Source organism: Polypterus senegalus, chromosome 8 (genome assembly GCF_016835505.1).
Source record: "Polypterus senegalus isolate Bchr_013 chromosome 8, ASM1683550v1, whole genome shotgun sequence".
NCBI classification, from domain to species: Eukaryota; Metazoa; Chordata; class Cladistia; order Polypteriformes; family Polypteridae; genus Polypterus; species Polypterus senegalus.
In genome coordinates, this window is record NC_053161.1 from 8,230,308 (window position 1) to 8,249,449 (window position 19,142).

The 19,142-nt window shown below is 38.8% G+C and overlaps 1 protein-coding gene across 1 annotated transcript in view; it reads right to left on the reverse strand.

Moving 5' to 3' along the window:
• Positions 1–16,962, reverse strand: part of LOC120533739 (sodium- and chloride-dependent GABA transporter 2-like) — a 134,647-nt gene extending 117,685 nt beyond the window's left edge. Inside the window, exons 1-2 of the mRNA XM_039760664.1 lie at positions 16,874–16,962; positions 3,421–3,629 (exon numbers count right to left, since the gene is read on the reverse strand). Coding sequence (XP_039616598.1) covers positions 3,421–3,629; positions 16,874–16,881 — 217 coding nt within the window. The 5' untranslated portion in view covers positions 16,882–16,962. The remainder of the gene's footprint in view (positions 1–3,420; positions 3,630–16,873) is intronic.
• Between the last annotated feature and the right edge of the window lie 2,180 nt (positions 16,963–19,142).

The window sequence follows — 19,142 nt, forward strand, 5'->3', positions numbered from 1 at the left end:
TAATAAATACAGATCATAGCAGACCTGGTGTGTGGTCAGACATTGTCCAATTAGAAAATTATATCAATCAGACCTGCCAAGAGTACAATCGAATCAATGCATCGTTGCATATATAAGGAGGACTTTCTAGCTACAACCAGTGGAGGCATTAAATTTAAAATATTAATATGGCACCACTGACAGGGAAACACAAGAAAACAATAAAAAAAAGTAGTAACACTGGCCTGAAAGATCAAATTAAAACAAAAAACCTTTCAGTGGAACTCACAAGTTAATGTGAGTGCCTGCCTGCTTTAGAACATTAGAACAGTCTAGACGAGAACAGGCCATTCAGCCCAACAAAGCTCGCCAGTCCTATCCACTTATTTCCTCCAAGAAAACATCAAGTCGAGTTTTGAAAGTCCCTAATGTCTTACTGTCTACCACATTACTTGGTAGCTTATTCCAAAGTGTCTATCGTTCTTTGTGTAAAGAAAAACTTCCTAATGTTTGTGCGAAATTTACCCTTAACACGTTTCCAACTGTGTCCCCGTGTTCTTGATGAACTCATTTTAAAATACAAGTCTCGATCCACTGTACTAATTCCCTTCATAATTTTAAACACTAAAATTAGCCTCTAATAGGTACAAACCAGCACAGTGCTAAATCAGTATCCATCCATCCATTATTCAACCCACTATATCCTAACTACAGGGTCACAGGGGTCTACTGGAGCCAATCCCAGCCAACACAGGGGGCAAAGCAGGAAACAAACCACGGGAAGGGCGCCACCACCACAGGCTAAATCAATATAAAAACAAGAAATAAGGCACACAAATAGACATGCCTGAAAAAATGTAATCCTGCATGCAAAGGCACAATCAAGAAACAAGCAAAAAAGTAGCAATAAAAATGTAAAAAGATTGAATGTAGTGCTTGCCAATATTTACAGAAAAGCTGACATATTTCTGTATTTCTAGGCCTGATTTAATAGGAAAGGGATGACTTAGCCATTTTGATGACACTCCAATGCATGAATCCATTCCAAATAATGTCATTTATGCCATCCCAGATGCATTTTGTCATGAATCCTTCATGGTTTTTGATTTCAGGATCTCATCTTTCAGTTTTGATATGTCTTACTATTATTTTTTGTGCATTAATAAATTACATTATGACGGGCATATCATCCTGTTTTCTATTTTATGCATGGGGCATGCTGCCATTTGTGATGTGGGTCATGGGGTCATGGGCAGAGCTATGTTTTTTTGTAAACAATGTTACCAGTCACATATTACATGATGACACCTTCAGGTGTAGACTATAAACAATGCTGTCGGAGAAGGATCAGTGTCCTAAAAAAGAAACAAATCTAATAGATGTGTGATATGTGTTAAGGCAAATTAAATCAAAGAATTTTGGTTTTTGTTTCTTTTTACTTCAGTTCCAGTCTGTTTTGCGTTTTTGTCTTTGATGATTGGCCTTCCTCATTATTTCTCTGTATACCAAACTTATGGTATCCTTCTCATCATGACTCTAACTTTTCCTTTTTACCTTTTTCACCTTTAAAGCCATCCATTTTGGCACTTGACTCAAACATTAACACAATGTGAGATATACAGCTAGAAAAGCAAAATGAAAACCAAATGAAAAAATATACCAAAAAACAGTGAAAAGCACTCCTACAACTGTAAAAACAACTGACACTAGCTTGCAGCAGCATAGGTCCCACACCATGACACCATGGCTCCTGTGGTAAAGTGATATCTGGAAATGTTGACCAAAATCCACCATTCTTGAAGTTGTTTGAATGTGCATAGCCAGTGATCATCATCTCTAAGCAAGACTTGCTGCTGAAGATAACCTAACATCAGAACCCATCAGTCTAGGAGGCTTGAGCTCCACACCAATCTAAATGGAGCTGGAAATGGCAATGGGCTTGTTTAGAAAAGGGATTAACAATAGTTTGATGGCCATAGGGAAACTTTTTTTATTTATCCAAATAATCCATCTCCCAAATCAGAGTTCAACTAGCTACTCTAAACTGACCTTGTCAAGGTGTGCATGTCCATGAGTGTAGATATGAAGGAGCCATTCAATTCATGATTGCCCACGAATTGTAACAGAACATGGTGCAGAAAATAAATGATTACAGATTTTAGTAATCAAATTCTTCCAAAGCAGGATGCTTTAAAAGTCTCTGTAAGGTTCATAGTGTTTGGCTGCACTTTAAGAGAACAGTTACCTTCTATCTATTTGATCTACAAGAAAGATTGATCTTTTTAAATAACCTGTTTAGTTGGTCTTTTTCTTTGTGGACTGGAGCATCTGAAAATCATCTGAAGCAGTACATGCAAATGAGCACATATATGAGTAAGTCTCCTTCTCCTTTGACTCATCCTTCAGTTGTTCATATTGCCACACATAATACAGTACGTGTCTAGGGGGAACCTCACCATCTCTGTTAAGATAAGAATGACGAGGACTGACAAAGAGGTGACACTTCCCTGTTTTCCTTTAGAATGGAGGAAAAAAATGATGCCAAATGGTGATGTTGCTTCCACTGTGCAACCAGAAGCACTGACCATTCTGGTCCATTGGCTACATAAAGATCAAGACAACTGGAAGTCAGGACTCATTTTAGATCCTGACTTCTCCGAGGATGGATCCTCCCATAAAGAGGAACCTCTGTTCACTGTATCGACAGTCCTTCCATACTTATGACGATTTTCCAAAAAAAAAAACAGAATGTCTTCCATTAAATGGTATATCACATTAGCACTTCAACTATTTGACAAGTACATCACACTCTTTTGTTCTCATCTTTCATTATCTGAAACCAGGGTTGCAGTGCTAGCAGGCCAAGCTGGTCAGTCCACACTTCCCTGTCCCCAGCGACAGATTACCAGTTTAAGGGCAAGCATAGGCATTGAAAGGCCTAGACAAAGTAGACCCTGGCAATGGAAGCTGGTTTTGGGAATCTATCTGTTATTACAATATCCAAATTCAAGGAACCTGAGCAATTCACTTGGGACTGTGACTGGAAACCAGAGTCCCCTGGGGGTAAATCTAAACAAATACAAAGAGAATACATGAAAAGGAAACCCAGAAGGTCCCCCAGCTTAGAAGGTGAACCTGAGTTGCCTCATTCTGAGATGGCAGTGATATTGCCTTTACCTTAATGCTACTCATGTCTTATAAACAAGCCTCACTTGGCGTTTCAAATAAGAACATTATGTTTCCTCACAACTGACTGCCCATCCTTGCTTGCAGGAAAAATCTGCTCACCATGCAAGTAATATAAAACAACAAATCACAGAGTGGCAAGATCTTTACAGATTATTTGTCTTACAAAGAGATAATTCTCAATCAATTCTTTATATCAAAATTGAAGTAACCAGAAAGCCATCTTAGGCCTGATATATAATTTCAGACACTTACCTCCTCCATTTTTATAACACAAGTAGGGAAAGCGCCACACGTTTCCTAAACCAATAATCTCTCCCGCTACTGAGAGCACAAACTCCAGCTTGTTGTTCCACTGGCCTCTTTCTTTCATTTTCAGTTCCTTCTGAGGTTTCACCTCCAGAGCCCAGTTGGTCCCAGTGACAGTGTCTGATGGTGGTCTGCATGACATGTCCCCTCCAAAACTGAAATGAAAGCAAATGAAGAATGTGCTATTTGACTTATAATATTAGATTTTATATAACTTCAGAATGTACCCTTTCTGTCTAAACCCGACAAATTAAGCAAAGTAACACACTGCTTGATCGGTGAAACATTCTGTCCAAGAAATATTTACTAGACCCATCTATTTAATCCAATTCAGGCTAATGGGAAGCTCGAGCATAGCATTGGTTGAAGTCAGGAACCAAACCTAGATAGGGAATCAGTTCATCATTCATTTGCATTCTAGCTACCATCCAACACAACACACATCTTTGTGAGGTGGGAGGAAAATCAGTACTCCTGAGAAAACCCCATGCTAACATACAAGTAGCCAAGCCAGGATTCAAGTATCCCTGAGATGTGAGGAATCAATGTTAACCAAAGGAAACACCATACAAAATAATAAGGTCTTCATCCTTCTAATGCAGTCATTGTCTAAAGGTTTGATTCTGCTCACCAGGCCTGTTCTTGGAATGAGATTTCTGAGTTTCATCTGATTGATTAATTACAGGCAAATGACATCTTGAGATATCACAGTATGGCACCGTTTGCTTCATTGAACAAAAAGTCATAACACAACTGGTAGAGACCTTGGTGGAAAAAACTTTCCAGCAATTATCAGTTAAAAACGTCATTTATGTGCACACAAGAAAACAATGGCAAAATGTCCACTGCTTCCATTATAAGTCATGGTAAGCACTAGATCTTTTCTTTCTGTCCTCTCTGTACCTGCCCTTAACATTTAAAAACATAAGAACATATGAAATTTGACATACAAGAGGAGACCATTTAGTCCATCAAGCCTGCCTATTTAGTTAATAACCAAGCTGCCCCAATATCTCATCCAGATTCCTCATAAAGGTTGTCAAGGTGTCTGCTTCAACTACATGGCTCAGTCATTTGTACCAGAATCCCACAACTTTATGCATAAAGAAGTATTTCCTGGCTTCAGTTTTAAATGCACTTCCCCTTAATTTCCACCGATGTCCTTGACTATGTGATTCACCCTTAAGCTGAAAGAATGTTGCTCGATCAACTTCATTAATTCCTTTGAGGATTTTAAAGACCTGGATTAGGTCCCCACACAGCCTCCTCTGCTCAAGACTAAACAGATTTAATTCTCTGAGTCTGTCAGTGTAGGACATGTCCTTAACTCCTGGGATGCACTTGGCTGCTCATAGTGCTACTATGTCTTTCTTATACTGTTGGGATCCAGAACTGCACGCAATACTCCAGATGCGGTCTTACAATTGCATACTTTTACAATCAAATTTCTCGATTTAGGCTTTTTGCTTTGTTTATTTTTTCAGGTTGCATTTTGGACTGGCTTAGTTATTATTGGATTCTTGTGTTTCATTATTGTATGTTTAACCTTTCTGAAATGTAATATTTGTTTCTGTATTTATTATGTGACAGATAGGGGGCTCTTTCTTCCACTTGAACCCTCAGTTCAGATGCCAGACACCATATACAAGTTGAATAATAATATTTATTTGAACTATAATGCGCACAAAGCACCCTCCACTCCACAATACTCATACAGTACTCCAATAATAACCAATAATAAACAATCCTCCACTCTCCCAGACACATTGCCACCCTTCCTCCCAACTCTGGGATCTCTCACAGTCTCTTATAGTTCTTGACCTGGAAGTGCTTCTGAACCCTAAGTCCATGTGACTTCCTAGCACTTTCGGGTCAGATCTAAACTCTTCTTTTTCATCCCGGAAGTACGTCATTTTCTCTGCCGATGTGCCTAAGATATACTTCCGGGTTATAGGGAAAATAAACATCTCTGAGCCTCCCTGCAGCATCTCCTGGCAGCCCCGACATTATCCAGCATGGTTGGGTATTAAAACTACATAGTCCATGATGTCCTGCTGGAATTCGGGGCATCTCCATGTCACAGGGAGGGCTCCCTCTGGCGGCCTAGGGGTATTGGCCGGGATGAATGGCCGGCCATAGTCCACAATTAATTTTTTGCCTTTTTTAATTTTTGGCCTTTTTTGATATTTAGTATTGCCTTTGTAGTTACTTGATACCTTTCCTATTCTTTTTCCAGTTTATTTCCTTGTATTTTTTTACCCCACTTGGAATTTTATTTGTTTTGGAATGTATTATTTGTTTTGTATTTTCTTTTCCTTTTGTATCTTTTGTATTTTATTGTGACTTTTGTAGTTTTCGTGTGTGTTATGAAGGCACAATTTATATATTTTTTTTGCATCTCCTACCTTGATACAGTTCAGTTTGACTTCTGGTTAGAAGTCTTTGGACACCATGAATTCAGTGGTGCAACTTATTTTACAATCAGAGGTTTCTTTGAAAAGTTTAATATTATTTACTGCAGTTTTCACTGCAATTTTAGGGATAGTTGAGTGGCCTGTGCTGTGGGAGTCTTTCCCATGATGCACCAGGAGTGTGCAGCAAGTGACATCATTGACCTGATCATAAAAAGGTTACCACATGTATTCCCATCTTATCTGAGAGTATTTCAAATAGCAATTTTGTGATTCTTATTTTTTGTGACTCCTGTGTACATTTGATTTTGAATTTTCGTTAAATGGCCTTTTTAAAGCAGAAGTGATTGGTCAGCAACAATATGCTGATCTTGTATGTTGTCTCAGATCAGCAATGTTTTATTTTTCAAACAGGATTTCTCCTGTTCTTAGCAAAACGCAGATACCTAAGAAATGAACTGAAATGTTGTGCACTTTTGATTTTTCTATCCATACAGTAAAGGTTTTGTTGACCATCACATTCCAACTCTAGGCTTTTGAATTGCACCTTGATATACGACCAGCACAAAGAAATGTAGCAGCTCATCTTAACAGATGTCAGACTTGTGAAGCTTGGAATTTAGTTTGTGTGCTGCTGTGTTAATTGATTTGTACATACTGTATCTTGGGCTCAGTCAGAATTACAGCTAACATGCTGCCATTTATAAACTGACTGAAATTCTGTAACGGATTATCTGTATCTAATACTTCTCTCTTGAGCCCCAGAAATCCAGTGTATGGCATCTTTGAGTTGTAGAGCACATTCAAGGCAAAATCATCACTTTGGTATGCTTCATTAACACTTGGACCTGAATTTATCATACTGTCACTAACACCACCTGAAGAACTGTCAGTATTCTCACATAGTAAATTGCTTTCTTCCTCACATGCTTTACATGCCTGTATTCAGCTTGCTCTGTCCGTGCAAATACTGTGTGAACACCTGCCCTCCTTCACCAGCCGGTGATTGCTGGATGAATATATGCGGGCAGCTTGTGGTGGATGACTTTTTTCTGCTTTAGAGTTAAGCATTACAAGGTTTAAAGAGTAATGGCAGGAGCATTTATTCAAAAACCAAATATGAAATTCTTTTTATATATTTTGACTAATTTCGGGACCCCTGTAGCCCAGTTAGTCTATTCATTTACTTTAATAGTTTCATTTAGTTTAAGTTTCAGTTTTGCTAATTATTTTATTTCAGTTAACACAAATCTTTTTTTATTAATAGTTTCAGTTTTGATTTTAGTTTTCATTAAGTATAATACCATGGATCTTCCACTAAAATATTATATAGAGAGTATAGAGCCTCAACAATAACTACTTTTAGGACATTGGGAGTTGATAAAAACTATGATTATATCCACTGTACCACTAGGTACCAGCAGGGATACCTCTTGCTTCTCTCCATTATGATGGCTAAGTGTCAGAGGGATTGTCTGCCTCCATAACAGAAACTGAGTTGAAGATAGCAGAGATACTTGGAGCTGTTGGCCAGGACTTCTTATAAGATGATTCCAGGAGACCCCTTGTCATCTCCTGACCCTGATAATAGTACCTGGGTTTTCCCAGAAGCAGTTCCTGGAAGGGACTTAAAATGAAGTTCTCACCTTCATATTAATACTATAATTTCTGAATTTTTTTTTTATATCTTTCTTATTGTTAGTTATGGAGCCCACTATCTGGTGTGCACTTGAAAGTATCTTAATTAAAATTAAAATTAAACAATGACCCCTCAGGGGATTTAACATTTATTTATATGTATTTATTTACTTATTGATTGATTGATTGATTGATTAGCTGTATTATCTGTCCTAAGAGTCTGTATCCATGTTTTTTTTTTATTTCTGCTGCTGTATGCATTTGAATTTACCCATGGGAATAAGAAAGTTTATCTAATCTATTCTAATCTAATCTAATGAAATTATTGCTGTGATGATGACAGCGGCACACTGCCATTTTGTCAGTACTTTCCTTTTCCAAGGCCCTCCATTTTGTGGTACAGTTTCATGAGAGCAATGTGTCTTTGTGATATGTCTATACTGCGGTGCGCTGGCGCTCTGCCCAGGGTTTGTTTCCTGCCTTGCGCCCTGTGTTGGCTGGGATTGGCTCCAGCAGACCCCGTAGTTAAGATATAACAGGTTGGATAATGGATAGATGGATGATATGTCTATACAAGATGGTTGTGCAAACTTTCATGTGAACCACTCCCTGGACATTAAAAAAAAAGCAAAAAGAACTGTGAGTTAGGAATAAAAACAAAATTAGTGTAAGGACCTTTTTGCTTTGGCATTTCTAATTTTGATTCTGGCTTTGTGATTTGTTTTTTCATCTTTTGGATTTCTGACCTCAGCCTGATTTGCAAAGGTTTACGATGATTTGTTTAAATTAGGCAGTTCCATATAAAGAAGCTGTTTAAGATATGCAAAAAGATATAGTTAGTCTCTTTTCTCAAGACACTATTGATTTTTTGAAACTATTTTGCACTAATTAAGATAAATTGTGCCAAATGATTTACTTTTCAGCAATAGAATGTATGCCCGTAATGTATACCGAATCCTCTGAGAAAACCAGACACTGACAGGCCATTTATAATGCAAACAAAAGTAAACAAAACAGAAAATAATTGTAATTGTAGGCTTAGTTTCACTCACAGTGAGGCCTACTGACTAAAATGAATACACATAGTGGAGTAAATCTCTGCAATGCAGAACGTAAACATTTGTGAGCGACACCTACAGTAGGTGAAATGGAAATGAACCCAGCATTATGACATTCTAAACATATGTGACTCCACCTGTCACGTCCTCTGAATGACTTTCCACACCAAGTCATTGTGTCACGTATGCACTGGACGGATATACTTAGTACAGCCCCTCAGCACTGGCCTATCTGCTTGACGTTTGAACAGCAAGATAGCAGAGCAGTAAAGCAGTGTGTATTGAAGTCAAGGTGCAGCACAGAATGAGCAGGAGCAAAAGGAGCCATGAAAAACAGTTAAAATGATGAAGATATGTTAATAGTCCAAAGAACATGCACAGATCAAAACACAATAAGGCAGACATAAAAATCATGCTAAAATTGTAATCCAGGAGAAGATCAAGGTTCATTTACATTTATTTATTTGGCCTACACCTTTATTCAAAGCCACTCACAACATTTGTGATGCAATTGGTTCCATTTCATTTCTTTTTCTAGTTGGAGCACAGGCAGGTCAAGTGACTTGCTTAGGGTCACATAATGTGAGTGGTGGGATTTGAACCCCAAATCTCAGGATTTGAAACATGAGAAGAGCTTCACACATGGTGTGTTCAGATGCAGGATGCCTAAAGTTAGAAAGAACATTTTTCTTGCCAACTCTCTCATATACAGTACTTAACTAGACTTTCATATCAGACTGTGCTACTGTGTCTTTAGGGTCAATAGATACTAAGTCTTTTTGTGCTACTTTTCAATCTATTTTTCAAACTGCTCAGGATCATGGGGGATCTAGACAGAATCAATCCTGTCCACACTGGGTTTGAGACAGCAACCAGCACTGAATAGTGTGCCAGTCTTCTGTAGAACACACTCACTCACATGGTGAAAAATCAGTTTCCAAGTATCCTAACAAGTATATCTTCAAGATGTGGGGAGAAAAAAACTGGAGTACATGGAAAAAAGCCACCTGAACATAGGAGAGCATTCAAACTGCACAGGGGCAGTGACCAGGCTGTGATTCAAGCCCAGTTTTCCAAAGTGAGGCCACAGCACTAATTGCTGTGCCACCTTGTCACCCTGTTTTTTACATTTTTATTGCACTCAAATGTTTAGTTTGACACACTTGTATAATCTTCCTTGCTATGAAAAGCAACTTGTAATGGTTCGAGCTGTTAATGACACTTTTTAAAATAATGATTGACATATTCGTACATTAACCTTGGAACAGAAATATGGTGCATGATCAGAAAAAGAATGAACGCTAAGTGATAGGAGGTGCAGTCAAAGAAGGCAAGTTACTCAGGAGGAAAGGCCCCTGTGTGGCAGTTGTCTTTTTGTATTCAGGTATGAATTCTCCCTTTTTAAAAATTTTCCTTGGCACTGTTGACGTAAAAAATAGTTGATCGAGTATTCTGAGTATTCCATTGCATGGCCACCTATGCACATATCCAAACTTTGAGTCACCAATTAACCTCCCGGGAATGAGGGAGAATAAACAGAGGACCTCCAGAGACACAGAGAACATACAAAGTCTGAGGCAGCAGGGTTACTTGTTTCATCACCATACTGCACTGTGCTTTAAAAGTAATAAAGGATAGAAACTGGGCAGGATAGAGTTGGATTTTTTTTTCAATTTTGTCATACTTTGTGCTGGTATCATTTATTACATATCATATGTGAATTGGAATGAGGCCTGTGCAGCATGAGAGCAGTAGACTGACCAGCACAATCATTTTAAGTATTCAAAAACATTTAATCAAATTATGAGACAATACATGTAATGGTACAGAAAGTCCAACTTGCTATTGACCATCCTTACAATGTGGCCTTCATGGGCATGAACCTGCAGTAATAGGTATGATGTACAAATATTGAATGGTGAGGTCAGAGTTCTCTGGAGGAATTTGGTGCTGCCATTAATGTCAACGTATTGTAAATCAGCACTGGGAGGGACCACTGGATAGAATGCCTGGCCATCACAAGGCATACTGACTAACACTTCAACCTAATGCTCATCCTTAGTTTGTGGAAGGAAAATTGGAGAACACTCATATAAGAAATGGGAGAATATGAATACTGACAGGCCAGGATTTGACCCAAGACTCTGTAGCTGGGAGGCAGCAACAGCGCTAACCAAATATATTGCAGTGTAGGAGAATAAGCAGTTGTTGCAGCTGTTAACTTGGGTTTCCTTAAAGTGTATGAAGAGAGGACATCAGATTTCAGAAGCGACAAATCTTAAACACCCCCGAATGATGACACTGCACAACAGAAGAGGATGAACCTCTCAGTTCCAAGAAAAGTTGATTATTTAGCTTAATCAAACAGAGTGGCTTGGGAATTTGACCCTACTTCTCTCACTCACCTTACATAACCAGGGGGCTTTCAAAAACACACTCTAATGTTTTACCTGGCCCAGTTCTGAGCTCTTTGATCTTTTCTTGTCTGAGGACTGCCCAGTTCTCCTGCTTCATGGCAAATAATCTGACTTCATCTGAGATTGTGCACATTTGCATTGCAGGTCAGTACATTGGCAAGACCGAAACTGAAAAATCTACCAGATCTGAGTCCGCACAACTCCCAAGCACCCTATCTGTGGTGTAAGTCGGCGACGTTCTCTGTAGTGTTACATTCACATTCTGTTCAGTTTATAGTGCAGTCATCTGCAAATCCTAAAGCCTAGTCAACAAATGGCACATGTAAAGGCGCTGTTAAGCCAAGAGGATTTATATATATGTATACTAGGGGGCTTCGCCTCCTGCTCTGCCACTCGTGTATGTGGATTTCACTTTCATCAAACAACAAATCTTTTAATTCTTGCGGATAGGCCTCCTCATTGGGAAGAAACACTACTTTTTCCTGATGGCAACACGAATAAGACGATCTACAAGTCTCTAACTTAAACTTTAAAGCCGAACAATATCTACATACTTCTGTTATATGACCTATGTCTGTATATTCAACCTCTTTTCTACGTTCCTTTATTTCAACGAGTAATAATTTCCGTTTGTTTGCGCTAATGCAATCTTTACTATCAGTTTTTTGGGACTTTCAAATTTTAGTAGTTTAATTATCTCTAACCGTCTCTGCATGTGTATTGTGGCAACGTTTTTGATCCTCTTTACGATGTTCCATTTTGTCTTCTACTCTTTGTCATTTATGCCATGGACGTGGTTAAATCTCTTGCCACAAAGTCTCGTCTCCCGTGACTTGAAATTATCTCATACCGAAATCCAAGAAAACTTTTTTGTCCTTGTTTTTCAGATAAATTAAAAGTGCGATACTTTTAGACGTATGGAATTGTATCCATTATTGGCTGTAGAATTTCTAATACATCCGATCGTTTAACTCTTTCGATTCAATGTAGCCAGGACTTGAAATTATCTCTCTGAAAAAGTCTCGTCTCGTACCAGGATTTTTTTATATAATAGAGATAAATCTATATATAAATATGATATATAAATAAGAGAGAAATGCTGTGGGCTGGTGTCTCAAAGTCCTTCAGTTGCTGTCAGCGTGGACATTGCACATTCTCTCTCTGTCCTTGTAAATTTTCCCCCACATCCAAAAGATGTGCAGCTTACATTGATTGGTGATTCTAAAATGGCCCAGTGGGCATGGACTGGCACTCAGCCCAGGTCGGGTTACCCCTTGGTGTCTGTTGCTGCCTGTCTGTGGCCACCCATAATCTGGAGCCTGTCTAATAATGGAGATGTGGGCTGTTCTCTTTATTTATATGGAGGCCTGAGTCTTGTTGTCCAGTTCACTTCTTGCACTTTCTAGACATGGGTAAGTGAATTGTTGGCATTGCATCAGTCATAATCCATGGCTGCATCATATTAGACGATACAAATGCTTTCAGATCCTAGGAGAACCAAGCTGTAAATTTGTAAGAGTGTTTTCTAAAGAAACAGCAGGCTCCTGTACAATGTTTTGATGTGCACTCCTGTACAGAGCAAGGCAAAGACTGCTGACAACAAGCAAACTTCAGAGGAAAGCTTATTAAGTAATACAAAGCCTGAGAGGTTAGGGGGTGTGAGCCTGAGGGGGCTTTGATCAGAACTGAACATCTAAAGAAAAGGGTTCTTTTTGCCAAGCGTCTACAAAAGTATTGATTTTTTTTTTCACCTTGGGGATTTTCTTAAAATATTTCAACAAGTGGTTTTTAATTATGGCCTTATCTGTAAAGACCTTGGTTCAAATCCTGGATCAATTACTTCTTTTGTCTACACATTTTGTTTTCCAGGACCTTTGAGTTCCTTCCAGGCAGATTAAATGGAGGCTCTAAATTTGGCAAACATAGCCTTTTTCAGAGTAGCCTGTAATGGAATAAGTAGCTTCTATTCACTCATTCATTCTAGAAACCTTGAAGATAACATTAAGCAAAAGGCAGGAATCAACCCTGGAGGCGATGCCAGCTCATCACCAGAGCACATTTATGTACTGTACATTCTCACCCTCGGGTTATAAAAACTCACTCATGAAAATGGACAATGACTATGGAATCATTCTGGTTTCAAAACCTCACATTAGCCTTCTGGATGTTCATGGATGAATAAATACTCTGACCAGCAAGTAAAGGAAGCGCCGAGTCATTTTGCTTCCTCCTTTACATGAGCCTAGTGATTAGGGCATTGCACTTTAAGCATGAGGTTGCCAGTTCAACCCCTACATCTGACTCTCTGGGTCAAACTACTTGCATTCCAATTGTTAAAATATCTACAACTGCAGGAGTTCAGACAAGATTTCATCAGACAAGGTTATACCCCACAAAACAACAGACACTCAAATAAGAAGAGCTACTGCCATACCCAGAGACAACCTTCTGGAATATAAAAGCAAAGACAACAAGAATCGCACCCCCCTTGTTATCACCTACAACTCACATCTTGAAACACTTCGAAAAATTATAAAAGAACTTCAGCCAATGCTAAACAACGACCAAACACTGAAAAATGTATTTCCTGGACCTCCCCTCCCGGCATACAGACAACCACCAAACCTTCAGCAACTAATTGCCCGAAGCTCCCTAAATGAACCGACAGAAAATGGCACATCTCTCTCGCTACAGAAAAGATGTAAAACGTGTGCCCACATCTACAATACAGACTGTATAGTTATACCACACTGCCGACTTGAACATCACATAAAGGGATCAGTTTCCTGCAGATCATCTAATGTTGTCTACCTAATTCTCTGCATGAAATGTCCCGACACTGCACTCTATGTGGGAGAAACTGGACAAACACTCCGCCAGAGAATGAATTTACACAGATTCCACATTAAACATGGCAACACAGATGTTCCTGTAGCGGCTCACTTCAACAGCCATGGACACTGTGAGAGGGACTTTAAAGTCACAGTGCTTATGGACAACTTCAGAACACATCAAGAGAGAAAAGAATGGGAAGTTAAACTCATGTTAAAATTTAATACATTACAACATGGCTTGAATAGAGACAAGAGTTTTATAGCCAGGTATGAGGACTGTTTGCATCTCTTAGACAGACACAGATAACCTGTCTACAGACCCATATTGTTTTGAAAAACTCATCACAAACTTTGCTGGACAGTTTATCTTATCCAAAGATCTTGACCATACATTGTTCTTCTATCTCTTGTTAAATTAATCTTAGCCTGAATGAACCTATTAATTTTTTACATTTAAGATTTTTCATTTAAAGATTTACTAATGTTTCTTGTCCTAGTGTTTGGATATAAACTCGGGGAACTTCAGTTTCTGTATTACATCTTGCCTGAAGAACGGGGCCTGAGTTACCTCGAAAGCTTGCATATTGTAATCTTTTTAGTTAGCCAATAAAAGGTGTCATTTTGCTTGGCTTTTCTCTAAATTGTTAAAATAATAATGGATCTGAATCTTATAAGTCACCTTTGGTAAAGGTGTTGAGCAAACATATAACATTAATAAAAACATATACAGTACAACATTTTCAAAAGTCGTGGGAGGCCATCTTGGCAAAATCAGGTGTAAGGCAGGAACCAACCTTGGCTTCTGTCACATACAACTGCCCTCCCTCAGCCAGGTTAAATTCAGTCATTTCTTTGGAAAATGGGAAGAAAATCACACTGGCACATTGGGAGAACATGCAAACCCGATAAGGACAGTGACTAGTGTAGGAAACAAAGCCAGTGTGCTGGAGAGCCATGGTGATGCTCAAATAATAATAATAATCCATCCATTATCCAACCCGCTATATCCTAACTACAGGGTCACGGGAGTCTGCTGGAGCCAATCCCAGCCAACACAGGGCACAAGGCAGGAAACAAACCACGGGCAGGGCGCCAGCCACATGGCACACATATACACCCACACACCAAGCTCACACTAGGGACAATTTAGAATCGCCAAAGAACCTATAATAATAATAATAATAATAATAATAATAATAATAATAATAATATCCTCTTCCATAATTATCCCTCAGGCTACCTTATTCAATTATTTATGTGCAATTTGTTTTAAGACGTATGTGTCAACATATACTAGTAATGGTGCATCTCCTTAGCAAAAATTCACTTTTCATCATTAGAGTTTTGTCAAATTAATGTCATCCAGAATTCTAGAAGAATTGAACTTTGAGAAGGCTAAAGTCTCTGGACATTTCAATTAATGCTTTCCTATCTTTTTTGAAAATTATTCCTATCATATTTTGTAACCCAACCACCACTCTTTGACTTTAAGATGCAGAAATCTGCATGTTCATCCCTCATTGTTCTTGGAGAGGAGGTAGAAATAGTTACTGAATATGAATACTTAGAAACTATCCTATTTAACAATCTTAATTAGAATATAAATACAAAAAAAACTTATACTGTTAATGCAATTGGCACTTATTTTTCCCCTGTAAACTCAGACTATATAAAGTGGACTGTCATTTTATCGCAGTGTGATCCAGTTTATCTTCATTGCCTGGTTTAGTGGTCTGACAAACCAAACTTTATAAAAGCTCCAGCGGATTACCAAACATTCAGTTAAAATTATTGGGGCTGACATAGATTATCTGGTAAGTGTGTGTCAGAGGGGAATACTGAAAAAACTGGAAATTATCTCAACTGATGACAGACACCCATTACATGCAGAGCTTAACTTCAATAAATCAGGGAGGATATTTGCTTTAAACACACACACACACACACACACACACACACACACAAAGCTCTAGAAATTCTTTTCCTGCCAGTGCCGTACATCTTTTTAATAAGGAATATAAGAGATAATAAAAAGAGTAGAGTTTTCCTTTGTACCGCGTAACCATTTAGGTAAATACACCCAATCAGATTCCTAAAGAGTCAGCAAAAGTAAATTTTTTTTGTCATTTCTGAGTAATTTTTAACTTCTCTTATCTCTACTTGTTTGTTTTATTTAAAATTTTTTTATTGGATGCAACTGAGAAAGCAAATTTCTTGTTTTTCTTGTGTAAACATGACTAAATAAAAAAAATCTTGAACCTCAAACCAGGCGCTGACTATTGCTTACAGTCTCTAAGTCGGCTATCCGATCAAAAGTATGGCTGGAAAGAGAACTAAACCAAAACATTGACATGCAACGCACAGTGGAGAAATCTTCTTCTCTGTATATTTAGAGCTGAGAGCCGCATGGCATGATGCCTGTCGGGCCCATTCATAAGATAATGTTGGCACACTTTAATTGGGCCTGAAAGTACATTCTGTTATGCTCTTCCATTTCATTGTGCTTTCTTTCCTATTTATGTTGCAGATTTCCTTTTTTGGGTATTTTTCCCACAGAGACTAGTGATGGTCACACTCATTTTCATTCATTCGCATGAAATAAGACCTACAATAAGGCAAATCTTTTGGATCCTGAACAAAATTCTATAAGAAGTCCACATTTTGGCAAAATGTCACTTGCAACTGTTTTTACCAGTGTCACCTTTGACTAACAAAATGAGGACCCCTATTTCACCACTGTTTTTTGCTGTTGCTTATGCAATAAAACCTATAATTGTGCAATAAAATTTATAATAGATTAAGCAACCTTTGCATCAATCAACTGGACAGCACAATTTCCATGCAGCAACGCACCAAGAAGACTCACAAAATGATTCCTCTTTACGCAAAGTCTAAATCCACAACAGGCAATGCACACCTGCATATCCTCACAGAAGGACGTCCAAAGCCAGCTGCACACTTCTGACAACAACATTAAACACTGCAAACTCCCCATTCTTAGAATGATTCACAAAAGAAAAGCATTATAAAGTTAAGATTACCTTGTCATCTATTGCTATCACTTTACAATGAAGAGCAGTCTACTTGATGAAATTTTTTCCAAAATATTAATTCACACACTGCCAGTTTGACTATTTAAAGAGAAGGCAGAGGGAGGGCATGGGCCCTTGTAATTCTAAACTTTGGCCAGCCCCCCATGAACCTCCCCCACACCACACACACACACAAACACACACACTTCCTGCAGCCCCCCACTTAGAGAGATTTAGTGCTCCGGCAGGCCAGCACTCTGGACAGTGGCTCTCGAGCAGCCTGATTGCATAACATACACAAGCAGTATGGCCAGCCAGACAGGAAAGTGTGTGTCTGAGGGAAAGGCTGTTTATGGGGGGTGTTTTGGGGGAGGGGGATTGCCGAGCTATAATACAAAGCTATCTCCCAAAGAGCGCCTGCTCTCCACATCTGACATTCTGTTTCATAACTTCCAGTATTTCTGATAATATTCATCGTCAGCTGAGTTTCAGTTTAATTTTTTAATGCAATTTCTTTTGATAGTAAATTTTACTGTAAAATATTATATGCAGAAAGATATCTTTTTTCCATCTTCATCCAAATCATTACCTATAGTATTACTGATTACAAATAATGCATGAAGTAAAATGCTGTATACAGTACTTTAAAATTGTGGAACATTTAATGCAAAGAAGTCCTTCAATTTAAGCTTGGGGCTCCATCTTGCTTTCATAATATTTTTTCTACGTGTTTAATAGTGTGGAAAGCATACCCCAGACACAGACAGACAGACAGACTGCAGAATGTCCAAAATACAGTTCTTTATTTTCCTTTTACATCACAATGCCTTCCAACAACTCTCTTCCTTCCTTTCTTTTCTTCTTTCTCTTTCGACCTCTACTCCTCTCCTCTCAAGCTCCATCTTCTTCCTCCCAACTCCGGCTCGTCTACTGGAGGGAGGCAGCCCCTTTTATCATGACCCGGATGAGTGCCAGATGCTCCACCTGACGTCACATCCTGGTGTGGTGGAAGTGTCAGGAGAGCACCTAGAAGCACTCTGGGTGCCCCTGGGATTGCTTCCGGCAGCAAAACCTGGTGTGGCGGAAGTGCTGCCATCCAGGATTCCCTAACCGTTTCGGCGCCCCCTGGCGGTGGCCACATCCTCCCATAGGGGTGAGCGTCCCAGCTCCGTTCCCATTGCCCCCAAGCAGACCCGGGCAGCTGCCCTCTCATGGCCCAGGGGAGGTATCGTCTATCTCGGGGACCGTCCAGGCATCCCGGCTGGGTTAGGTCCCCTGTCATCTGGGACAATAGATAGATAGATAGATAGATAGATAGATAGATAGATAGATAGATAGATAGATAGATAGATAGATAGATAGATAGATAGATAGATAGATAGATAGATAGATAGATAGATAGATAGATAGATACTTTATTAATCCCAAGGTGAAATTCACATACTCCAACAGCAGCATACTGATAAAAAGAAATATTAAATTAGAGTGATAGTATATAAAAATAGATAGTATATATAATAGTATATAATATATCCATCCATCCATTATCAAACCCGCTATATATACTAATATATATATTATACTAGCAAAATACCCGCGCTTCGCGGCGGTGAAGTAGTGTGTTAAAGAAGTAATGAAAAAGAAAAGGAAACATTTTAAAAATAACGTAACATGATTGTCAATATAATTGTTTTGTCATTGTCATGAGTGTTGCTGGCATATATATATATATATATATATATATATACAGTATATATATATATATAGAGAGAGAGAGAAACACACACACATATAAACATATACTGTATATACATATACACATATACATATACATATATACATATACATACATATCTACGTATATACATACACACATATATATATATACACACATATCTACATATATACATATACACATATACATTGCGGTGAATGGTCAGCCCTTTATCCCGGCCAATACCCCCAACCCGCCAAATGGAGCCCTCCTTGCAGTATGGAGGTCCCCCGAAGACCAGCAAGGCATCATGGACATTGTAGTTTTTGTACGCAGCCCTGCTGGATACCGTGGGGACCACTAGGAGATGCTGCAGGGAGGAACAACGGATGTTTTCCCTACGCCCCGGAAGCACACATAGACAAGGGGACTGATGTGTTTCCGGGGTGAAGAAAAGAACATTTTACCAGACCCGGAAGTGATACAGGATCACATGGACTGGGGATTGGGAACACTTCCGGGTTAGGGTATATAAAAAGACTGTGGGAGCTCCCAGACGGCGAG